General features: G+C 51.4%; 1 protein-coding gene across 9 annotated transcripts in view; it reads right to left on the bottom strand.

The window, feature by feature from the left end:
• Nucleotides 1-25,194, bottom strand: part of SRC (SRC proto-oncogene, non-receptor tyrosine kinase) — a 61,288-nt gene that overhangs the window by 14,050 nt on the left and 22,044 nt on the right. For 3 of the 9 annotated variants that reach the window (XM_074406500.1, XM_074406506.1, XM_074406504.1), the window contains exons 3-7: nucleotides 15,107-15,226; nucleotides 8,969-9,136; nucleotides 7,364-7,621; nucleotides 5,615-5,714; nucleotides 5,328-5,345 (exon numbers count right to left, since the gene is read on the bottom strand). In XM_074406500.1, coding sequence (XP_074262601.1) covers nucleotides 5,328-5,345; nucleotides 5,615-5,714; nucleotides 7,364-7,613 — 368 coding nt within the window. In that variant the 5' untranslated portion in view covers nucleotides 7,614-7,621; nucleotides 8,969-9,136; nucleotides 15,107-15,226. Of the gene's footprint in view, nucleotides 1-5,327; nucleotides 5,346-5,614; nucleotides 5,715-7,363; nucleotides 7,640-8,968; nucleotides 9,137-15,106; nucleotides 15,227-17,583; nucleotides 17,724-25,194 lie in introns of all 9 variants that reach the window. The other 6 variants (XM_039479626.2, XM_074406505.1, XM_074406501.1 and 3 more) reach the window with 5 other exon arrangements.

Genomic DNA, 25,194 nt, shown 5'->3' with positions numbered 1-25,194 from the left:
CACCCTGCAAGGGAGGAAGGCAGGGCCCAAGTCCCAGATGAAGAAACTGTGGCTTGGAGACGTCAAGGGATCAGCGCAGGGGACACACAGCACCCAGGCCAGAGTAGATTAGCACTTGATTGACTGATTGATTGATTGAGATGGAGTCTCGCTCTGTCACCCAGGCTGGAGTGCGGTGGCACAATCTCGGCTCACTGCAACCTCCGCATCCTGGGTTCAAGTGATTCTCCTGCCTCAGCCTCCTGAGTTGCTGGGATTACAGGCACGTGCCACCACATCCAGCTAATTTTTGTATTTTTAGTAGAGACGGGGTTTCACTATGTTGGCCAGCCTGGTCTCAAACTCCTGACCTCAAGTGAGCCACCCACCTCAGCCTCCCAAAGTGTTGGGATTACAGGTCTGAGCCACCACACCTGGCCAGCACTTTCTTTAGAGAGCTGGGGAAACTCAGGCACAGAGAGGTGCAGGGACTTGCCTAAAGCTACAAAGCAAGGACTCAAATCATAGAAAACAGCTCTCTGAGATCTTTCAGTTCAAAGCCTCCATTTACCAAAGGGGGAAAATGAGGCACAGACAGGGGAGTGATGTGCCCAAAGCCACACAGTCAATCAATGGCAGAGCAAGAGTGGGAACCAGGGCCGCTGAGTGTCCACAGCCTGGCACAGGAGGCCTCCCCAGGCCCCAGAGAGGCTGAGACCTTTGGGAAAGCCAGTGGCAGATGAAAGAGGAGGCTGCAGGGCTGGGGCAGAGGACAGGCCACCGTGGGAAGGGGCCAAGGTCTAAGGCCAAATGCTAAAAACTGAGGCCACCTGACAAAGCCAGTCTGCAGGCTGGCTGGCCTCTGGGGAGTCCCCAGCCACCCACTCAGAGTGGAAGGCTGGCAGGAGGCCTGTGCTCGGAGGCCAGCCAAGCAGGGCCCAGGAGCGAGAAGAGTGCAGCTGACGCTACCCAGACCTCAGCGAGCAGGGCTCCCGGCTCCCCAGCGGCAGCCCACCTGTGAGTCTGGGGTTTCATGGTCCAGTCTGGGGCTTTCATTTCACAAGGGGTGTGGATAGAGAGGAGATGCACTCCAATTTTACTGAAGGACCCAGCTCCAGTCTCAGCCTGGCCCCTGATTTAGAGGGGTCTGAGGGCGTGGCTCCAGTGCCGGACAGCCCTGCACACTGTCCCAGCTCACCACTTACTGGCTTCATGACTTGGCTCTCCACACCACTCTCACTGTCTCAGTTTCCTCATCTACAGGGTTAGCCATGCCTCCCTCCCAGGATATAAAATGCCAGAACAGGCTGGGCCTGGGGCTTATGCCTGTAATCCCAACCCTTTTGGAGGCCGAGGTGGTCAGATCACTTGAGGCCGGGAGTTCAAGACCAGCCTGGCCAACATGGCAAAACCCTGTCTCTACTAAAATACAAAAATTAGCAGGGTATGGTGGTATACACCTGTAATCTCAGCTACTTGCGAAGCTGAGGCAGGAGAATCTCTTGAACCCAGGAGGCAGAGATTGCAGTGAGCCGAGATTGCACCACTGCACTCCAGCCTGGGCCACAGAGCAAGACTCGGTCTCAAAAAAAAAGAAAAAAAAAAAGGCCCAATCAGGGCCCAGCATAACATGCATTACCTATTAGATCTTGATTCAGCTAAAAAATGAAAACGACTAAATCTGTATTTTCACAGTGTCCCTTCCTACTTTTCAAAACGTTTTTAAAAACCAAAGCAGCACAGTTCCAGTCTCCAACAAGGATTTGCTGTGTGACCTTGGGCAAGTACCCTGCCCTCTCTGGGTCTTAGTTTCCTCATCTGTAAAAAGGAGACAACATTCACAGAATCTGCCTCGCAGACAAAGTGTGTAAACAGTGAGCGTCAAGCTGGGCTCAGAGTAAACTGAGATAATGACCATGATGATCCTCTGAGCCTCAGTGTGCCCACCTGTGAAATGGAGGTACCAATCCCATCTTCCCATGTCAAGGGCTAGGGAGGCTCAAACCTGCCTCTGGTGGCTGTGGTCATCAGTCACAGCAGCATCAAGCCATCAGGTTGAGGAGATGTGCTGCATCCAGTGCCTTCCCAGGGGCCTGGTCCTCATCAGGCGGGCAGCAAGCAGGGAAGGAAATCCCACATTCCCTGCCCAACCCCTTGCCTCCCACTAGTGGCTAAAAGAGGAAGTGCTGGGCTAAGAGTCCCAGAGCTGCGATTTTTTCACACCTGCTGGTCACCAGCTGTGTGACCTTAAGCAACTGACCTCACCTCTCTGAGCCTCAGGATCCTCTTTTGGGACCCTAATCCTTGTGTCCAGCCAGGGTGGCGTGTGGCTCAGGGGCACGGCAGCTTTGGAACCTGGGACGTGTGCAATGTGGGCACTGACATTCGCTGCCTTGAGCTGTTGGGACTGGTTGGGAAAGCTCTCTGGGGACATCCACCAAGCTGGTGCACCATGTCTGAGGCTGGCCAGTCGGGTAGTGGCCAGGAGGTCAAGTTTCCAAGGCCCCAGGCCTGGGGCACAGTCTGTGGGGTGAGGGAGGAGTGAGGCAGGGGTGAAACCAGGGCAGGTCTCAGGAGGAGGGCACGAGGGCAGGGCCCCAAGGTTCCGGACTCCCAACGTGCCCCCTGCTGCCATGCCCAGGGCAAGGAGGCAGAGGCCAGCTGAGGCACCGTTGCCCAGAAGCACCTGCCAGAAAATTCCCAAAAGAAGCTTCTGGAATTTGGGTGGGAGGAAGAGGCAGTTAAGTGAGCAACCCAGAGTCAGACACAGAGGGGCCCTGACTCCTAGAGACTCAGAGGTCAGGTCGGGGAGCTTGAGGCTGGCAGTCGGACCTCAGCCCCCCGAAGGCTTCCCCATGCCCAGGGCCACACAATACCCAGAATACCAGGACCCAGGGCCATGTGGCACCAAGAACCCTGGTGTGGGGTCCCTGGGCCTGCTACTTCGAGGACTCCCACTGGGCCAGACCCCAACCACAGATGGGTTCCTCCTCTAGCTCTCTCCCGCCCTGACAGCGGCCCAGCCCCACACATGCCTGGGGCTCCGTGCTAGATTCAGAAAGTCCCTCACTCTTACAGGGTGGGGGAGGCGCTACACAGTAACAGGCCCTGAGCAATGAAGGTGGAAGGATGAGCGTGCAGGGTGGTCCCCAGGTGAGGGGGGAGACCCGAACACGTCACCCAGGCTGGAGTGCGGTGGCATGATCATGGCTCACTGCAGCCTTGACCTCCTGGCTCAAGTGATCCTCCCACCTCAGCCTGCTGAGTAGCTGGGACCACTGGCACACGCCACACACCCAGCTAATTTATTTTTATATTTCGTGCACACCAGGTCTCCTATGTTGCCCAGGCTGATCTCAAATGCCTGGGTTCAAACGATCCTCCTGCCTCAGCCTCCCAAAGGACTGGGATTACAGGCATGAGCCGCCTCGCCCAGCCACCATGTCTAAGCAAAGGAACAGCGGAGTGTTGTGATCTGGGGCTCCCTATCCACCCACTGCCATCTCCCAATCAGCTACCCAGGGGTCTTCCCTGAATGAGATTCCATCACTTCCAGGCCTCCTGGCAGCCCCAGCCTCCTGGCCAAAGCTCCCCTAGCCCACCACCCCTGGAAGGCAAGATGAGCAGAGGGAAAGAGCCTGACAAAGGCAAACAAGGGGCTGCCCTCGGACTCCCGGTGAAAAAGGTGAACCAGAGTACTCCGAGCCCTTCCTGCCTCCATACTGCTGCTCAAGCTGTGACCCCAGCCTGAGATGCTTCAAAGTCATCCTCCTGACTCCCCTCCCTACACAGGCCTCTCCCTCCCGCGCCTTCAGCTGCACCTCCACTGAGCCTTCCTGCAAGGACCATGGGTCGGAGGACCAGCCTAGTCTTCCCACTCTGCCACTATTAGCTGTGTGACCTTGCGCAAGTCATTTCACCTCTCTGGGCCTCAGTTTCCTTATCTGTAAAATGGTGCAAATAAGACTTCCCATTTCTCGAGGCTATGGGAATGCGTAAACAAAATAATGGGACTTCAAGCACTCTGCACAGGGCCTGGCTCACACAGAGAGCACAAGAAACAGTGACTTTGCTGCTGCTGTTCATTGATCCTGTTCTTCGTCACCTGCTTTGGCCCCCGCCACGGTACTGAGTTACAGGTGCTATGGGGACCCAGAAGTGAGGTGCACCAGGGGGCAGCCCTCCAGCACTCCCAGTTTATCGGGGAAGCAGATGCAAACAGCTGGTGACAATAAGGAAACTGCAGCTTGGCACCAGGATTCTGCCATACAAGGGGGGAGGGGAGCCGGGAGAGCAGCTTGAGGAGGGCAGAAAGTTGCTGCTTCAGTTCCAGTCCTGGCTTTGCTACTTGGCAGCTGTGTGACCTTGGACAAGGACCTTCACATCGCTGAGCCTCAGTTTCCTCATCTGCAAAATGGAGACCGCCCCCTCCCCAATCACTTCAGCCCTGGCTAGACTGCAGACAGGACTCGGTACAAGGACGGGGTGGAGACAACTGGCATGGTCCCTGGCACCTCCGTGCCCTTTGGCCTCCCTGAGAAGGCAGTCCTGCACCGATCTTGAGCGATGAACAGGAGTTCCCCAGGCGGACGCCGGAGAAAGGGCATTTCAGGCAAAGGGGAGAGCATGCGCAAGGCAAGTGGGGCGTGAGCAAGCCAGACAGCTGGGGGCAGTGGAAACCCCCAGCGTCCTCAGCCAGGCCTTCAAGGACACCCAGGGACCGAGTCTCCTCTGCCCTCTAGAACCTCCCTACCTTCCACACCCGTGGAGGCGTCAGCCCCCTCCAGCCAGCCTCCTCCCGAAAGCTGCCCTTCCATTACCTCCACCTGCCACACGACCTCAGGCTTTCCTTCCAGGCCCTTGACCCTCCCAGTCCCTGTGGTCGCCACCAGAGGCAGGCCCACAGCAGGGGTGCAAGGAGCTCACTCCAGGCTCGCCCACTGCCAACTCAGGGCCAGGACTGGGGCCATGGGCTGTCCCCCTGGCCACATGCTGGCTCCAGGAGGGTGTGGCCAAGACCTTCTCCACCCAGACCATCCCAGGCACAGCACTGGGGCCTGCATGCAGCAGACATTTGGGTGGGCTGACGGGGCAGAATGGAAGGGTGGGTGAGTAGGGAGGGGCATAGGAGGAAGTATGCAGGAGAGTGCAATGGAGGGGCCCCTGATCGCAGCCTGGGCTGACGGTCCAGGACCCAGTCACATTGGTGGTGGGGAGAGGAGAAGCTGGGAGGTAAGGAGCAGCCGGAGAGCCGGAGACCACAGGCAGGGAGTGGAAGCACATGCAGACAGCGGCCCCGCCCCTGAGAAGCACCCACCCAGCCCGCCACCCACAGAGCATGTACACACCTGACATCCACCTTCCTCCTAAGGGCCAGCGAGAGAGAAGCAGAAAGAGGGAGAAGCTGAGAGAGGGCTGGAAGGAGCAAGCGAGAGCCAGGGATTGGGAGGAGTTTCCCGAGGCTGGGGAGACAGCAGGTGCTGCCCGGGGCAGGAGAGCAGCAGGTGCCCGGCTCCCTCCGTGCTGCCCTGGGCTCTGCACTGCACTGCCCCGACAGCAGATCCTGCATCAGCCCCCACCAGCTTTGAAGTCCCAGCACCCAGCCCTCAGGGGCAATGGGGAAGGGGCCACTCACGTGTTGTTGACGATCTGGAGCCGCTCGCCTTTCTTGAAGGACAGGTCTGTCTCCGTCCTAGACTCATAGTCATAGAGGGCCACAAAGGTGGTCACTCCACCTGCAGAGAGGGGTGGGGTGCATCAGAACAGTGGGGCCACGGCCAGGCAAGGTGTGGGCAGGAAGGTCCTGAGCCCAGGAGTTTGGGTTTGTCTCCCACACGCCACAAGTGCCCAGCCCAAAGGCACGGTCGCGTTGAGTGAGGATGGGCCTGTGCACGTGTCCACCGCATCCGTGTGTCTGCGAATCCCTGCAAGGCCCTGTGGGGGCATGCGCATCCCTCCCTGTCTGCATGCGCTCCCGGGGCTTTGGGCAGTGCTGGGTGCTGGCTTATCTGTTTGATGCCTGTCTTGCTCTAGGACCAGAAGTACCCAATAGCAAGCATCTCTGTTTTGTTCCCAGAGTCAAGCACATAGTAGGTGCTCAAGAAAGAGCTGTGGGCTGGATGAAGCAGTGAATGAAGACCACGGCACCAGGGAAGTTTGCTTTCTGTCAAGCGTGTCACTCTGGGCACTTCTGGGTGTCCAGGAAGATTTGGCTCCACGTTACTGCCCCCTCAAAAAGCCCTACCATGCCCCCATTTTAAGCTACAGCCTTCACCTCCACACATCCCCCAGTCCTCCCTCCTGCCCGTTTTGTGCCTTTGCGGCAGCGCCACTTCTAACACCCTGCACAGCCTGCACACCTGCCCTTTGCTTCCCTCCCCCAGGTGGGTTCTGTTTGCACCGCTGGGTCCCGGGCAGCAGAGGAGACCTGGTTCGTAGTCGGGCTCCACCTAAACTTGAACAAATGAATGGTGTGTCTGTGGGTCTGTCACGCTCGGGCGTGCGTCTGCCTCTGAGGGGTCCAGGACTGTCAGTGTGTCTCTGCATGCCTGCATGTTCTCGATGCACATGTATGCATCTGTCGTCTGGGCAGCCACGATGGTGATTTCCAGCTGCGCGTGTCTGTGTCCCGTGTGCGTCTCTGAATGCGCGTCTGACGGCATGTACGTCTGTCTTCCTCTAGGAGTGTGAGGTCACCTTTGCATGTGAGTTTGCATCTGGGTACGTCTGCGATGGGGATGTGTCTGCGAGTGTCTGTGACCCTGCCCCCAGTCCGCACGTGTGCGTGTCCGGGACAGGGGTGCAGCCGTGTGTGTGGCCCCGTGTGAGCGTGTGGGGAGAGTGCACGGGTCTGAGTGTAACCTGCGTGGAGGGTCTGGGCCACGGACGCGGCTCTCCGAGCGGCCGTCCACGGGGCTGCCGTGCCCGCAGAGCGCCGGCAGAGGGCGCACGGGCGCATGCATCCTGGCGCGGGCCCAGCCGGGCCGCCCGCGCCCCGCTCCCGGAGCAAGCCCGCAGCCCCTCCGCCGCACGCAGGTCGCGCTTCCCGACCCATCTCTGGGCCTCTGGGCGAACCCGGGCAACGAAAAAGGCCTGGGCGCCAGGCAGCGGCCTCAGGCCCGGTCCTCGCGCCGCCCCGCTCTCCGGGCCTCAGCGTCCCACTAAGACTCCACCACCAGACCCCGCGTCCTCTGCGCCTGCTCTACCGCAAAGGCGGCGGCGGCGCTGGGGGACTCACTGTGGGCACAGCCCTCCCGGCACACACAGGTCACCCAGGGGCGAGCCCCCTGGCGGGAGGAAGGGCCCGCCCAGAGGGGGCGACCCCGGGCACGCCGCCCCGCCGTGGCCCAGCAGGGCGAGGACCCTGCGCCGCCCGCGCACTGACCGGCCAGCGGGCCCGCCCTCTGCGGGGAGGTGACGGTGTCCGAGGAGTTGAAGCCTCCGAACAGCTTGGGCTCGGCGGCAGCGGGGGCGAAGGCCGCGCTGGGGCCGCGGTGGCCGTCGGCCGAGGCCGGCTTGCTGGGGGTCTGCGAGGCGGGGAAAGCGCCCCCACCGGCTCCATGCGCGTTCTCGGCGGGCTCCAGGCTGCGGCGCCGCTGGCTGGCATCCTTGGGCTTGCTCTTGTTGCTGCCCATGGTCCTGGCTGGAGACAGAAGGGACCCTGGGGTGGAGAAGACGCTGGGACAGGCAGGTCTGTCGGGGCCCCTTGGCCGGCCTCCCTCCGACCCAATCCACAGCTGGGAAAGACCCAAAGAGGAGCACCAGGGCCAGGCGCGGTGGCTCACGCCTGTAATCCCAGCACTTTGGGAGGCCGAGGTGGGCAGATTACTTGAGGTCAGGAGTTCAAGAACAGCCTGCCAACACGCAGAAATCCTGTCTCTACTAAAAAGACAAAAATTAGCCGGGCATGGTGGCACGCACCTGAAGTCCCAGCTACTCAGGAGCCTGAGGCGGGAGAATTGCTTGAACCTGGGATGGAGGCTGCAGTGAGCCAAGATCCTCCCAGTGCACTCCAGCCTGGGCGACAGAGCAAGACTCCGTCGAGAAAGAAAAGAAAAGAGAAAAGGGAAGAAAGGAAGATAAAAAGAAAAAGAAAAAAAGGAGGGTGGGCACCAGCCTCTTTGGGTGAGTTGGCCTCTCAGAACCTCGGTATCTTCATCTGTAAAATGAGCATAAGGATGGCATCCATCCATCAGTGGCTTCCTCGGTCCAGGGCCAGGAACGGAAGAAATGCCTCATAATCAGAAGCCCTGGCCTTACCACCCACCTCCCCCTGAGTCACTGTGTCCCTTTCTCCTGGGCAGGGACAGTATCTGACCCACGCCTGTGTCCCAGGCACCTAGCACATGGAGGGGGTTCACTGAGGGTTCGTTGAATGAATATGTGGCCGATGGGTGCTGAAAGTGGCAGCTAAGGCCATATAGCGGCAGGTTTGAAGGACAGATGGCTGGGAGCTCACTGCAGCCACAAGACCTTCGTACATGTGGTTCCCACTGCCCAAATGCTCTTCCCTGGCCACTTCACCAGGGTAACTGGTGCCTCCTTCCGTTCTCAACTCAGAAGTCACCTTCTTGGGACGTGTTCCCCAAATCCTTTCGCTGGGTCCCCTGACCTGTCTCTCCTTGATAACATGTGGTCCCGTTTGGTTTTTGTTGTTCAATTCATGTGGTTATGTGATGACTGTCATGGGCTCTTGTTCATCTTGTTCACTGCTGTGCTCCCAGTGCCTAGCATGGGTGTGGCACACAGTAGGTGCTCAGTAAATAGATGAATGAATGAATGACTATTTAAGAGATAGGAGATTCATAGCCAGAAATCTGGGAGGTCCAGAGAATAGGAAACACAGAGTAAACCATGTTGAAAACTCCCCCTGACAGCCACCGTCCTGCCTCCCAATTCCCCATCCCAGGCCCTGGCTGGTCCCAGCTCCCATCCAGACTGGCCGGGGTCTCCCCACCCATTCTGAGCCCTGATGGGGCCATCACCTCACCTGGTAGAAGGCAGGGGCTGTCCCAGAGGACCTGGGAGGCAGCCTGGGGTCTTGGCACAAACACCAGGTATGGAGTCAGGGGTCTCAAACTAGAGGGTCTGCTCCACCTCTCCCCGCTGTGTGTCCCTAGGCAAGTGGCTGCCCCTCTCTGGGCCTCAGCGTCCTCATCTGCAAAACAGGGATAAAGCAGACATCTCAGTGCTGTTTTGAGGATGTCACTGAAAGGAGAAATCATAATGGTGCCCACTCTGTGATCACTGCCATCAGGCTGTGGCTCTGGCAAACCCAGTGCTAAGAGCATCCCAGACCTGAAATATCCTTCACCCCTCCCAAAGCATTTTCAACCCTCTCAAAGCAAGAGCGAGGCAGGGTATGGCACCGTGGTGAGCATGGGCTCTGAAGCTGGGCTCTCCATGTTCAGATCCTGGCTCCCCAAAACAACTGTGTGACCTTAGGCTTGTGACCTAACTTCTCTCCATGCCCTGCTTCCCCATCTCTAACGATGGGGTCACTGTGGTAAATGCATGAGGTCCTGTAGGGTGCTAGAGCCTCAAAGGTCACCCTGCGCCCTAGCTGTTATTGATACTGTGAATCTGGACGCACCAGGGAGGCGGGTGTTCATGATTCTCTGGGGAGGCAGAAGGCCTAAGAATTGGTCCAGAATTTCCTCCGAGAACCCGTGAGTGGGGGAAACACTCCCTGACAGGCTGGGTCCTCGGGCAAGGCTGTTTGCCCTGAGCGCCTAGCCCAGCTATGAGATGCCCCCCCGCCCAGCTATGAGACAGCCCCCCGCCAAGCTATGAGACACCGCCCTGTCCACCTATGAGATGCCCTCTGCCCAGCTATGAGATGCCCCCTGCCCACCCATGAGACACCCCCTGCCCAGCTATGAGATGTTCCCTGCCTGTGTGAACTTCAGCCTGTCCCTGTGCCCTCGGGGCCTCGGATGCCCAGCTGCACAATAGGAGTACAGCTTGCATGCTCCCTGGGGACCACCCAGCTCAGAGAATGTGGGGTTGGGGAGATCCTGGGGAGACCTGCCCAACAGCCCAGGGGACTACCGTGTTCTCCTGAGGGACAAGTCAATGGACCTGGGGACAAGGAAAGCCAGTTTCCATGGCAACCTATTCCATTGAGGTCATGGTGCCCATCAGCACTCACCCAGCTGGCGTCCCATAGGACCTGCTGACCTAGTTACCTGCAGCCTGAGGCTTGATGGGGGCCCAGCCAGCCCACCCGCTAACCACTTGCTTTCTGGTGCAGCATTTATAGCACCTACTAGCAGGCCCTGTGCTCTTCACTATAGGGAACATAGAGACGAATTAGCCAGGTCCTGCCTCAGGACCCCAAAGCAGGTGACTTGTTTATGAGACTTTGAGAGGAAGCAAATTTTTTTTTTTTTTAATTTAATGTAGGGGCCGGGCGCGGTGGCTCACGCCTGTAATCCCAGCACTTTGGGAGGCTGAGGCGGGTGGATCACGAAGTCAAGAGATCGAGACCATCCTGGTCAACATGGTGAAACCCCGTCTCTACTAAAAATACAAAAAAATTAGCTGGGCATGGTGGCACATGCCTGTAATGCCAGCTACTCAGGAGGCTGAGGCAGGAGAATTGCCTGAACCCGGGAGGCGGAGGTTGCAGTGAGCCGAGATCGCGCCATTGCACTCCAGCCTGGGTAACAGGAGCGAAACTCCGTCTCAAAAAAAAACAAAAATTTAATGTAGGAAGAACTATCTAAGAGCCTGAACTTTCTTTAGAATACAATAAATGTTGAGGAGTGAGCTCTATGTCACTGGCGGTCATCAAAGACTCGAGAATGGGTAGTTGGCTGATGTGCCGTGAAGGGAGACACAGAGCCAGGGCTAGACTTTAAGGGCCCTTACAGTACCAGAGATACATGTTCCCTCTTGGAAGGGGACAAGAAGAAAAGACACAGCCCCTGGCCCCTAAGCTCTTACACAAACATGAAGACCGTCCTCACTGGAGCACTCAGAAAAAGCATAACAGGGACCTTTAAGACCAAGCTCAGGGGACTTGAGCCACCAAGTGCAGTGTTTGCTGGTTTGTGGGACTGTTTTCTATGTCTTGGTGGTTGATCCTGGTGTTTGTGGAGAGGCAGCCGGGTCGAGGTTAAGAGCCAGAGTGTGAATCCTGGCCTGCCGCCCTTCGCCTCCGTTCTCCTCTCTGTCGATTGGGAATAACAACACCCATGTCACAGGGATGCTGGGAGAATCCCTGAGAAAAGTACATGGAACACGCCCAGGACAGTGCAGAGGGTTGCCAGGCCTCCATAACTGGTAAGTTTATCATTCAGAGTGGACTCTTTGGGAATTACAGGAAGACAAAAAGAAGATAAAGGCCAGACGCAGTGGTTCACACCTGTAATCCTAGCACTTTGGGAGGCCAAGGCAGGCGGATCACAAGGTCAAGAGATCGAGACCAGCCTGGCCAACATGGTGAAACCCTGTCTCTACTAAAAATACAAAAATTAGCTGGGTTTGGTGGTGCATGCGTGTAGTCTCAGCTACTCGGGAGGCTGAGACAGGAGAATCGTTTGAACCTGGGACACAGAGATTGCGGTGAGCCAAGATCGCACCACTGCCCTCCAGCCCGGTTACAAAGCAAGACTCCACCTCAAAAATAAAATAAAATAAAAAGCCCAATAGTTCTGCTCCTAGAAGACAACCACCTGGGTGTGGTGATGCGTTTCCTTCCAGCGTCACAGCAGCACATGACTGTCAGCAAGCTGGAATCCACCCACTGCCCTCGACTGTGAGCTCCCTGTTGGCAGGGCCAGCGGGACCCATCTCCACGCCCCCAGAGGCCAGGATGGACCTGACACCCACTAGGTGCTCTGGAAATATTTGCAGAATAGACAAAAGACTACATGAGCATGGATGTATAATTTGCATCCTGCATTGTTCCTGCAGTGCCACACTGAAAAAACTCAACATCATCCCGTGGTATTCAAATACTCCCAGAGCTCAGACCATGAACTGGACCTTGCTCTAAGTACTGTGCAAACATTGACTCATCGGCTCCTCATGATAATCTGAGGCAAATACTGATCATCTCTTTATCTTACTGTTGAGGACATTGAGACAGAGGGGTTGAAGAACTTGCTTGAGGTCACACAGCATGGGTGAGAGTAAAAAGGGGCCAGGGAACCACACTGGGCAGGCAGGAATCAAGAGCTGCTTGAGGGGTCTGGTGGGGAGATTCACAGGCCCCACCTCCCTACCCCCAGGGCCTCTCTCTCACAAAGCAGCCAGACGGCCTTGGCAGAGTGGTGAGCAGATAAAGCAGCTCCAAGAGAAAGCCTGAGAAAGCTCCGGGCAGAACACGCTTGAGCAAGGATGGCCCGCTGAGGGTCATGTGGGTAGCATTGTGGCCCCCACTTTCCAGATGAGGAAACAGGTCGTCGAGACGCCCAGAGGAGATTCTACACTGCCGCCTCCCCGCTTCCAGTTAACTGTGTTAGTGTGATCGGAGCATCTTCTCAGGCCACTCTGATCGCTCACTCTTTTTTTTTTTGAGACAGAGTCTCACTCTGTCACCCAGGCTGGAGTGCAATGGTGCGATCTTGGCTCACTGCAACCTCCACCTCCTGGGTTCAAGCAATTCTTCTGCCTCAGCCTCCCAAGTAGCTGGGATGACAGGCACCCGCTACCACGCCTGGCTAATCTTTTTTGTATTTTTAGTAGAGACGGGGTTTCACCATGTGGGCCAGGATGGTCTCGAAAGCTGCACCGCTGTCCACACGATAACTCAGTGAGGATGAGAGTTAGTCTCGGGGGCTACTTCCATGCTGTGGGACCCCAGAGAGACCACCCTCCTCCCTGATGCAGAGCCCGATCCTGGGGCTTCCTGGTTCTGGGGCCCAACCGCCAAATCACCATGAGTTGCTCCTTGGAGAGGGGCTGACTGCCCTCATCTCTTCCGCCACTTGCAGCCTCCACGGTAGAGATAGATCCTTGCGGGCATCAAGGGGAAGCAGTGGGGTCCCTCACTGGGGCTTCCTGAGGTTCCCAGGGAAAGACGGCCCCTTTCCTTTGGGAAGCCACTCCTCACCTCGGGCTCTGGACTCCCCAGCAGACAGGGGCCTGCACTATGGCTCGCCCCCTCGAGGGTGCCAGGTAGCTGCCATTAGAACTTTGCCCTCAGTGCTCCCAAGGCCTTGAGCTCAGCAAGTCCCCAGGTGGCCTAGCCCCTCCTGCGAAGCCTGCATCCCACCCCACCCCTGCCCCCGTCACTGACAGTGCCACCACGCACGTCCCACCTCAGTCATTCCCCAGGTATTTGCAGAGACCTGCCATTGCCAAGTCCTGTGCGGGCTCTGCCCGTGGGGGGCCCTGGGGCAGCTCCTGAGGCTTCCTCCAGTGCTTCGCTCCCAGCCACCCAGTCTATCTGCAGCCCTTCAGGCCAGGGCCCTGCGGTCCTGGGCCCGGACACAGCAGTGCGGGCCCCTCCAGTCCACCGTCCCCCACAGCCAGAGGCAGCTCTGTAAACCGCACAGTCAACCCGACCTCTCCGGCTTCAAAGTCCACGGAAAGCCAGGCGCCGTGGCTCACGCCTGTCATCCCAGCACTTTGGGAGGCCGAGGCAGCCGGATCACCTGAGGTTAGGAGTTTGAGACCAGCCTGACCAACATGCTGAAACCCCGTCTCTACAAAAAATACAAAATTAGCCCATTGTGGTGGCGCATGCCTGACATCCCAGCCACTCGGGAGACTGAGGCAGGAGAATCGCTTGAATCTGGGAGGTGGAGGTTGCAGTGGGTCAAGATCGCGCCATTGCACTCCAGCCTGGACAAGAGCAAAATTCCATCTCAAAAAAAAAAAAAAGAAAACAATTTCTCCACAGAAAGTCACTAACAGCCTACGTGCTCCTCAGAGAGGGCTGGTTAAATGAAGGTGGACGGCAGTGCAGCCGTTACAAACACTCAGAGCCCGGGTGGCCCGAGGAGAGCCTCCCAGCACCCTGCTAAGTGAGAAAAATCTCCTCGGGGCATATCGGGCCTCAGTTTCCACCTCTGGAAAATGGGGACAATGCTTAGGGTTGTGAGCAATCAAACATGATAATGCAAATGGGCTTAGTGTGGTGCCCGGCCTGTAGCAAACATGAGCTTCTATTATCTCTGCAAAGAAAACCGAGCCTCAGCAACAGAGTGAGACCCTATCTCTATAAACAGTACAAATTAGCCTGTAGTCTTAGCTACTTGGGAGGCTGAGGTGGGAGGATCACTTGAGCCCTAGAGTTTGAGGCTGCAGTGAGCTATCATCACGCCGCCACTGCACTCCAGCCTGGGTGACAGAATGAGACACTGTCTCGAAGAAAAAACAAAGAAAGAAAATTGCACACACACATGCACTCTGCCTGGGTGACAGAGCAAGACCCTGTCTCAAAAAAAAAAAAAAAAAAAAAAAAAAAAAAGCTAAAAGAATAGAATTGGATTGTTTGTAACACAAAGAAATGATAGATGCTTGAGGCAATAGATACCCCATTTACCCTGATGTGATTATTATACAATGTATGCCTGTATCAAGATATCTCATGTACCCCATAAATACATACACCTACTACGTACCCATAAAAATTAAAAATTAAAAAAAAACCTAAAGAAAGCTCTGGAAGGATTCCAAATTCATCACTATGTTTCATCTCAAAAGTGTGGGATGGGGAGAGGAAAATCCCTTTTTCACTTTACACCTTGTATCAACTGACATTCAGAAATAACTTTGTCATGATTTTCTAAAATGAGAATTTTTAAAAATTTTTCAAGCGCTTCCCATCATTACCCTGTGGATGAGGCCTAAAGTGGTCACCTGGGTCCAGCCAGCCCTGCAGCTGGTGTTGCTGCCATCTCCCACGGCATATCCCTTCCTCCCAAGGCATGTCCCATCCTCCCACGACCTGTCCCATCCTCCCATGGCATGTCCCATCCTCCCACGGCCTGTCCCTTCCTCCCATGGCATGTCCCATCCTCCCACGGCCTGTCCCTTCCTCCCACGGCCTGTCCCATCCTCCCACGGCCTGTCCCTTCCTCCCACAGTGCGGGTGTGCCCCATCCTCCCACGGCATGCCCCAGCCTCCCACAGTGATCTGCCCGACCACAGGGCACCACACACTGTCTCTCACCTTCCGGCTCACAGATGCTCAGAACACACTGCTGTTCAGCCACTACACACCAGCCCCTTCCTTCCTGATTCAGAAGAACATCGTGTCTACCTCTTCCAAGGGTGGAGAGCAGGCCAGGAGCTTAAGAGTTGAGAGTGAGAACTCCAGTGAAACCTGGGTTCGATTCCTGGCTGCACTTCTTACTAGCTCAATTTCCTTGTGCAAGTCACTTTGCCTGTCAGTTTCCTCCCCTTTAAAATGGGGATAGAAACTGAACAACTGAAAAGTAGGAGTGTGTGGCAGGAAAAGAATACTTGTACAATCAACGGCACATGATGTTGTTTACTGCTGTTACCATCATTCCAGGGAGTCAGAGGAGGCAGCAGCAGGGCCTTGAACACCAAGCACAAAGCTGGGCACTTTATACACAGTTGGTTCTTTTTTTTTTTTTTTTTTTTTTTTTTCAGATGGAGTCTCACTCTGTTGTCAGGCTGGAGTGCAGTGGCACAATCCTGCTCACTGCACCACTGCAACCTTCGCCTCCTGGGTTTGAGCAATTATCCTGCCTCAGCCTCCCAGGTAGCTGGGACTACAGGTGCGTGCCACCTCGCCCAGCTAATTTTTGCATTTTTAGTAGAGTTGGGGTTTCACCATGTTGGCCAGGATGGTCTCAATCTCTTGACCTCATGATCCGGCCGCCTTGGGCTCCCAAACTGTTAAGATTACAGGTGTTAGCCACCGCACCCCGCTCCACACAGTTGGTTCTTAATTGTCCCAACAGCACAATGAAGCAGGCACTGTAATTGCACCCACTTTACAGGTGGAATCAGGATTCAGAGAAACTAAAACCCTGTCCAAGGCCACAGAGCAGGTGAGTACAGCAGAGCCGGATGCTCACAGTTCAGGAGAGAGGTGTCAGAACCTACCTCTGGTGCCCTGCCCGCCATGCCAATGACCCCATGGCCCAAAGCAACACAGGGTCAGAGAGCAACCTATGAACTCATCACCTACCTCTTGGACCCTCCACGGAAGCAGAAGCATCACAGAGCACTCAAAAAATACAAGTGGGGCCTGGCATGATGGCTCATGCCTGGAATTCCAACACTCTGAGGGGCCAAGGAGGGTGGACCACCTGAGGTCAGGAGTTAGAGACCAGCCTGGCCAACATGGTGAAACTCCCATCTCTACTACAAGTACAAAATTACCTGGGTGTGGTGGCACATGCCTGTAATCCCAGCTACTTGATAGGCTGAGGTAGGAGAATTGCTTGAACCAGGGAGGTGGAGGTTGCAGTGAGCTGAGGTCAAGCCATTGCTCTCCAGCCTGGGCAACAAGAGCAAAACTCCATCTCAAAAAAAAAAAAAAAAAAATACAGGTAGCCTGGGGCCAAAATGCCAGGTTCAGAGACCAGCTTGTAACTTCCTACCCATGCAGCCTCGGGAAATGGAAATTGGTGTGATTGTTCCTACAGCATTTGGGGCTCACTGTGAGGAAACCATGAAGTCATATTTGTAAGTGCTTGACACATAGAATGTGCTCAGTATCTACTTAGCTATGTGGAAGACCTGGTGCAGACATTTGCCCTCTTTTCTTTCCTTTTCTTTTCTTTTCTTTTTTCTTTTCTTTTTTTTTTTTTTTTTTTTTTTTTTTGCGATGGAGTTTTGCTGTTGTTTCCCAGGCTGGAGTGCAATGACGCAATCTTGGCTCACCACAACCACTGCCTCCCAGGTTCAAGCATTTCTTCTGCCTCAGCCTCCCGAGTAGCTGGAATTACAGGCATGCACCACCATGCCCAGTTAATTTTGTATTTTTAGTAGAGACGGGATTTCTCCATGTTGGTCAGGCTGGTTTCAAACTCCTGACCTCAGGTGATCTGGCTGCCTTGGCCTCCCAAAGTGCTGGGATTACAGGTGTGAGCCACCCTGCCCAGCCGACACTTGCCCTCTTTTGCAGTCACTCTCATAATTAGGCAAAAGCCTCCAAAACACCTATTATATGATCCTGGGGGTGCTGCCTCGTGGAGCTGATTAGGAGCCAAGGCCTACAAAAGCCACTTTCCAGGTAAAAAGCACAGAAAAGACAGGCATGCCACTGTGGACTGAATGCACGTCCCCCGCCCTAGATTCATATGTCAAAGCCCTAGTCCCCAGTGTTGATGGTGTTTGGAGGTGGGCCTTGGGAGGTGATTACATTTAGATGAGAAATAAAGATGGAGTCATCACAATGGGATAAGCGCCCCTCACAAAAGAAGAGGAGACCGGAGCCTCATCTCTGTGCAATGTGAAGAGGCATTAAGAAGGTGGCTGTCTGCAAACCAGGAAGAGAGTCCTCATCAGACATGGAATCTACTGGCACCTTGATATTGGACTCTTCAGCCTTCAGAGCTGTGAGAAACCAATGTTTATGGTTTAAGCTCCCCAGTCTATGGTATTTTGTTATAGCCGCCTGGATGATTTAAGATACGTGTCCACCAGCTAACCCCACTTTAAGATACTTACCAATACAATTAGCTTAGAAAAAGAGGGCTGGGTGTGGTGGCTCACACCTGTAATCCCGGCACTTTGGGAGGCTGAGGCAGATGGATTGCTAAAGCCCAGGAGTTTCAGACCATCCCGCGCAACATGGTGAAACACCATCTCTACAAAAAAAACAAAAATGTGGCCAGGTGTGTTGGCTTACACATGTAATCCCAATACCTTGTGAGGTGGAGGCAGGAAGATTGCTTGAGACTAAGGAGTTTGAGACTAACCTAGGCAACATGGTGAAACCCCATTTCTACAAAAAAATACACAAAAGCATAGCCAGGTATGGTGGCATGCACCTGTGGTCCCAGCTACTCAGGAGGCTGAAGTGGGAGGATCCCTTGAGGGAGATGGAGGCTGCAGTGAGCCATCATCACAACACTGCACTCCAGCCTGAGCAACACAGTGAGACTCTGTCTAAAAAAAAAAAAAAAAAAATGGAAAGAGGCTGGGCACAGTGGCTCACACCTGTAATCCCAGGACTTTGGAAGGCCAAGGCGGGCAGATCACCTGAGGTCAGGAGTTGGAAATCAGCCTGGCCAACATGGTGAAACCCTATCTCTACTGAAAATACAAAAATTATCCGGGCATGGTGACACATGCCTGTAGTCCAAGGTACTCGAGAGGCCAAGGCTGGAGAATCACTTGAACCCAGGAGGCAGAGATTGCAGTGAGTGGAGATCACGCCACTGTACTCCAGCTTGGGGTGACACAGCAAGACTCTGTCTCAAAAAAAAGGAAAGAATAGAAAAAGAAATTGAAGAATAAAATGGAATTAGAAAAGAGAAAATGAGAGTATTATTACTGGCCAGGCACAGTGGCTCACACCTGTAATCCCAGAACTTTGGGAGGCAGAGGCGGGTGGATCACCTGAGATCAGGAGTTCGAGATCAGCCTGGCCAACATAGAGAAACCCCGCCTCTACTAAAAATACAAAACTTAGCCAGGTGTAGTGGCGCATGCCCGTGATCCTAACTACCCCAGAGGCTGAGACGGGAGAATCACTTGAACCAGGGAAGCGAAGGTTACAGTGAGCTGAGATCATGCCACTGCACTCCAGCCTGAGTGACAGAGAGAGACTCTCTCTCTCAAAAAAAAAAAAAAAAAAAAAAAAAAGAACATTATTATTATTTGCAGATGGTACAGATATAGGTCTGGGAAACCCAAGAGAATCCACTGCAAAACTATTAAACCAAAAGCAAATTAAGTAAAGTGGCAGGGAATTAAGTCAACATTCCCAAATCAATTGTGTATATCGATTGTATATATATGTATATTAATTACAGTTAGAAAATAAAATGAAAGAAACCTTAGCATTATAAAAATATCAATTATTCATAAATCAATCTAAAAGTTCAATGTGATCAATAAAAAACCCAACAAGGTTTTTTTTAACTAGGCAAGTCAATTTTTAAATTCGTAAGTAAAAACATTTGAAAAAGAGAAGCCAGATAATGCCTGAAAAGAAGAGTAATGTGGGAGAAACAGCCCAACCAGATAGTAAACCTTACTATAAAGACACAGTAATTAAAACTGTGTGCTAGCCAGGTGCAGTGTCTCACCCTTGTAATCTGAGCATTTTGGGAGGCCAAGGCGGGCGGATCACCTGAGATCAAGGGTTCAAGACCAGCCTGACCAACGTGGAGAAACCCCATCTCTACTAAAAATACAAAACTAGCCGGGCGTGGTGGCACATGCCTGTAATCCCAGCTACTTGGGAGGGTGAGGCAGGAGAAGCCCTTGAGCCCGAGAGGCGGAGGTTGAGTGAGCCGAGATTGCACCATTGCACTCCAGCCTGGGCAACAAGAGCGAAACTCCGTCTCAGAAACAAAAACCTGTGCTGTTAGCACATCAGTAAATCAGGGGAACAGAAGAGAGAGTCCAAAAGTTGTCCTGAAACATAAGGGAATTTAATATATAATGAAGATGGCATTTTAGTGAGAAAAAGGTGGATAATTTTTAAGATGGAATTAGGACCAACAATCGGCCATCAGGAAACAAATAAAGCTGGATCTCAATCTCACAATATATGCCAACAAATGACAAATCCATCAGATTTAAGCCACAAAACACTGAAAACATAAAGCTCTAAAAACCGGAGGAGCTGGGCGAGGTGGCTCACACCTGAAATCCCAACACTTTGAGAGGCCAAGGCAGGAGAATCGCTTGAGCCCAGGAGTTCGAGACCAGCCTGAACAACATGGTGAAACCCCATACCTACAAATATATATATTTTAAACATGGTTGCCCACGATGGCCTGAAACTCCTGGGCTCCGTCCACCTCAGCCTCCCAAAGTGCTGGGATTACAGGTGTCAGCCACGACACCCAGCCCTCTTTTTCTAAGCTAATATATATATATATATACGTATAACATAAATTTTGGTATCTCCAAATGGGGAAAGCATTCCTAAACCTGACATAAAACCTAGAAATCATTTTTTAAATGATATATCAATTACCTAAAAATATAAAATGGCTGTGTAGCTTAATAAACATCATAAACAAGTTCAAAGGACAAACAACAAACTAAGAAAAATAACTGCAACTCACACGACAGATAAGGGTGTTCTTTTTTCTTAGCATGTATATAGTAAGCTCCCATAAAATAAGAAAAATGACAACAGATAGTTTACAGAAAAAGCAAACAAATGGCTCCTAAACATGCGACAAGATGCTCAACCTCACGCATAAGATAAACGCAAATTCAAACCATACAAGCCACCCAACGACAGCAGAATACACGTTCTTCTCAAGTGCGCATGGAACGTTCTCCGGGATCGACCATATGCTGCACCATAAAACAAGCCTCAATAGATTTAAAAAGAGTGAAATCATACAAAGTATGTTTCCAACCACAATAGAATGAAATAAGAAATCAATAACAGAAAAAAAATTGGAAAATTAAAATACGTGAAAACTAAACAACACGCTCCTCAATAACCAGTGAGTCAAAGAATAAATCACCGAAAAGCTTAGAAAATACTTTGAGATGAATGAAAATAAAGACACAACATATCCAAATGTATGGATGTGGCAAAAGAGAACTTAAAAGGAATTTTAAACAGTCCAGATGTGATGTCCACTCCTGTAATCCCAACACTTTGGGAGGCTGGGGCAGGTGCATCATTTGAGCTCAGGAGTTCAAGACTAGCTTGAGCAACATGGTGAAACCTGGTCTCTAAAAAATACAAAAAATAAAAAATCATCAGGCATGGTGGTACATGCAGGTAGTCCCAGCTACTTGGGAGACTTGAGGCAGGAGGATTGCTTGAGCCCCAGAGTTCAGGGCTGCAGTGAGCCATGATCGTGCCGCTTAACTACAGCCTGGGCAACAGAGCGAGACCCTATCTTAAAAACTAAAAATAGGCAGGGCACGGTGGCTCATGTCTGCAATTCCAACATTTTGGGAGGCTGAAGGGGGTGGATTACCTGAGGTAAGGAGTTCAAGACCAGCCTGACCAACACAGTAAAACCCCGTCTCTACTAAAATTACAAAAATTAGCCAGGTGTGAGGGTGGGTGCCTGTAGTCTCAGCTACTTGGGAGGCTAAGGCAAGAGAATCACTTGAACTCAGGAGGCAGAGGTTGCAGTGAGCTGAGATCACACCACTGCACTTCAGCCTGGTGACAAAGCAAGACTTCGTCTCAAAAAAAAAAAAAAAAAAACTGATAGAAGGAAACCTCCTTACCCGGATGAAGAGTAGCAATTAAAAACCCCACAGCTAGGCCAGGTGTGGTGACTCACACCTGTAATCCTAGCATTTTGGAAGGCCAAGGCAATAGAGCACCTGAAGTCAGGAGATAGAGACCAGCCTCACCAACATGGTGAAATCTCATTTCCACTAAAAATACAAAAATTAGCTAGGCATGGTGGCAGGTGCCTGTAATCCCAGCTACCTGGGAGGCTGAGGCAAGAGAATCACTTGAACCCAGGAGGCAAAGGTTGCAATGAGCCGAGATCACACCACTGCACTCCAGCCTGGGTGACAGAGTGAGACTCTGTCTCAAAAAAAAAAAAAAGAAAAGAAAAGAAAAAGAAAACCCCACAGCTAACATTCTACTTAATGGTAAAAAACTGCATGCCATTCCCCTAAGATCAGAAATGACAAGAATATCCACTCTCACTACTTCTACCCAAGATTGTACTAGAGTTGCTAGCCAGGACAATTAGGAAGAAAAATGAAACATAAGGCATCCAGATTAGAAAAAGTAAAACTATCTTTATTTGCAGATAATACGATCTTATGTATAGAAATCCTAAGAATGCCACCAAAAAATCATTAGAACTAATAAATGAGTTCAGCAAGGCTGCAAAGTCCAAAATCAATATACAAAAATACATTGTATTTCTATAGGCTGGCAATGAAGAATCTACAAATAAAGTTAAGAAAGAAATTTATGATAGCATCAAAAGAATACTTAGGAATAAGATTAATAAAAGAAATATAAAACTTATACTCTGAAAACTACAAAAAATGTTGAAAGAAATGGAAAGACACCCCATGTTATGGATCAGAAGCCTAAATATTATTAAGATGGTAATACTCCCAAATTGGTCTGCTCCCTGTCAAAATCCCAGCTAGTTTTTTTTTTGCAAAAATTGACAAACTGATCTTAAATAAAATTAAAGTGGAAAGTCATGGGACCCACAATAGCCAAAGAGTCTTGAAGAAAAACAAAGTTTGAGGGCTCACACTTTTCCATTTCAAAACTGTGAAACTACCCTAACAAAGACACTGTGGCACTGCCATAAGTGTAGACTTATAAACCAGTGGAGGGGAATTAAGGGTCCAAAAAAACACTCAAATTGACAGTCAATTGATTTTTTACAAGGCTGCCAAGACAATTCAAGGGAGAAAGAATTTTCATTTCAACAAATGGTGCGGGAACAATTGGATACCCACATATAAAAGAAGGAAGCTGGATACCTTCCTTAAACCCTGAATAAAAATCAACTGAAACTGGATCACAAACCTAAATGTAAGAGGTAAAAGTAAAAAACTTTCATAAGAAAACATACGCATACATTTTATGACCTTGGATCATGATTTCTCTTTTTGTTTTGTTGTTGTTTTTTGTTTTGTTTTGTTTGTTTGTTTTGAGAGGGAGTCTCACTTTGTCGCCCAGACTGGAGTGCCATGGTGCGATCTCAGCTCACTGCAACCTCTGTCTCCCACGTTCAAGTGATTGTCTTGCCTCAGCCTCCCGAGTAGCTGGGATCACAGGTACCCACCACCATGCCCAGCTAATTTTCGTATTTTCGTAGAGATGGGGTTTCACCAAGTTGGCCAGGCTGGTCTCTAACTCCTGACCTCAGGTGATGCACCCGCCTTGGCCTCTCAAAGTGCTGGGGTTACAGGCGTGAGCCACCGCGCCCGGCCACAACTTCTTAAATACAACACCTGCAGCACCAACAGCAAAGGAAAAAATGAGCTGCACTTCATCACAATTAAAAACGCGTGTTTTCCAAAGAACAACATCAAGAAAATAAAACGACAACCCACAGAATGGGAGAAAATATTTGCAAATCACGTATGTGGCAAGGGACCTGTATCTACAATACATAAAAATCTTTCACAGTGGCTCATACATGTAATCTCAGTGCTTTGGAAGCCAAAACAGGAGGATCTCTTGAGGCCAGGAGCTCAAGAACAGCCTGGGAAACATAGTGAGACCCCTACTAAAAAAATTTTTTAGGCCGGGCGCGGTGGCTCAAGCCTATAATCCCAGCACTTTGGGAGGCCAAGGCGGGTGGATCACTAGGTCAAAAGATCGAGACCATCCTGGTCAACATGGTGAAACCCCTCCTCTACTAAAAATACAAAACATTAGCTGGGCGTGGTGGCGCGTGCCTGTAATCCCAGCTACTCAGGAGGCTGAGGCAGGAGAATTGCCTGAACCCAGGAGGCGGAGGTTGCGGTGAGCCTCCTGGAGATCGCGCCATTGCACTCCAGCCTGGGTAACCAGAGCAAAAAACTCCGTCTCCAAAAAAAAAAAAAAAAAAAAAAAAAAAAAAAAAAAAAATTCTTTTTAATTAGCCGGGCGTGGTGTTGCATGCCTGTAGTCTCAGCTACTCGGGAGGCTGAGATGGGAGGATTGCTTGAGCCCAGGAATTTGAGGTTACAGTGAGCTATGATCACACGATTGCATTCCAGCCTGGGTGGCAGACGGAGATCCTAGCTCTACAAAATTTAAAAAAAGAAATTAAGCCAGGCGTAGTGGAGCATGCCTGTAGTCCTAGCTACTTGGGAGGCTGAGGCAAAAGTATCATTTGAGGCCAAGACTTCTAGACTAGCCCAGGCAACATAGTGAGACCCTGTCTCTAAGAAAAAAATTAAATTAAATTAATTAATAATAAAAATAGGCAAAGAACTTAAATAGACATTCCTCCAAAGAAGATACACAAATGCCCAATAAGCACATGAAAAGATGTTTAATGTCATTAACAATTAGAGAAATAAAAATCAAAACTGCCGAGTACGGTGGCACACGCCTGTAATCCCAGCACTTTGAGAGGCCAAGGTAAGAGAATCACTTGAGCCCAGGAGTTCGAGACTAGCCTAGGCAACATGGTAAGACACCATCTCTACAAATTTAAAAAAAAAAAAAAAAAAAAAAAAAATTAGCCAGGCATGGTGGCTCACACTTGTGGTCCCAGCTGCTCGGGAGGCTGAGATGGGATGATAGTTAGAGCCCAAGAACTCAAGACTGCAGTGAGCCTCAGCAAGAGTGAGACCCTGTCTCAAAAAAAAACAATCAAAACCACAATGAGATGCCACTTCACAGACACTAGGATGGATGGCTAGAATCTAAAAGACAAATGTTGGCAAGGATGTGCGGAACTTGGAACCCTCATATGCTGCTGATGGGAATGGAAAATGGTGCAGCTGCTTTGCAAAACAGTCTGGCAGTTCCTCAAAAAGTTAAACATGGAATTGCCATATGATCTAGCAATTCTACTCCTAGGTACACACTCGATAGAAATGAATAACATATGTCAACCCAAAAATTTGCACATGAATGTCCAGAACAGCATTACTCATAATAGCCAGAAAGCCCAAATGTCCATCAACTGATGAATGGATAAATACAATATGGTATATCCATATGATAGAATATTATTTGGCAAGAAAAAAAGAATGAAATCTTGATCCACGCTACAACATGAATGACTCTTGAAAACATGATACTAAGTGAAAGCAGCCAGCCACCAAGAGTACCCGTTGTATGACTCCATTTATATTAAATGTCTAGAATAGGCAAATCTGTAGAAACAGAAACTGGATTAGTTACTGCCTGGGCCTAGGGAGGGAAGTTTAGGAGGAAGTGGGGGGTGACCGTCATGGGTAGAGTTTCTTTCCGGGGTAATAAAAATGTTCTAAATTTGACTGTGGTGATGATTGTACAACTGTGACTCTACTAAAAACCACTGAAATATATACTTGAAATAGATGAATTGTATGGTTTGTGAATTTTATCTCAGTAAAGCTGTGATATACATTCTTCAAATAAATTAGACTGGGGGCCACCGTTCACCTATCAGATTGATAAACTGATACCTACAAAATTTATCCCCAAATTTTGTA

Source organism: Saimiri boliviensis, chromosome 9 (assembly GCF_048565385.1).
Source record: "Saimiri boliviensis isolate mSaiBol1 chromosome 9, mSaiBol1.pri, whole genome shotgun sequence".
Classification (NCBI taxonomy): Eukaryota; Metazoa; Chordata; class Mammalia; order Primates; family Cebidae; genus Saimiri; species Saimiri boliviensis.
The sequence above is the reverse complement of the archived record's forward strand: the minus strand, read 5'-3'. Positions and strand labels throughout refer to the sequence as shown.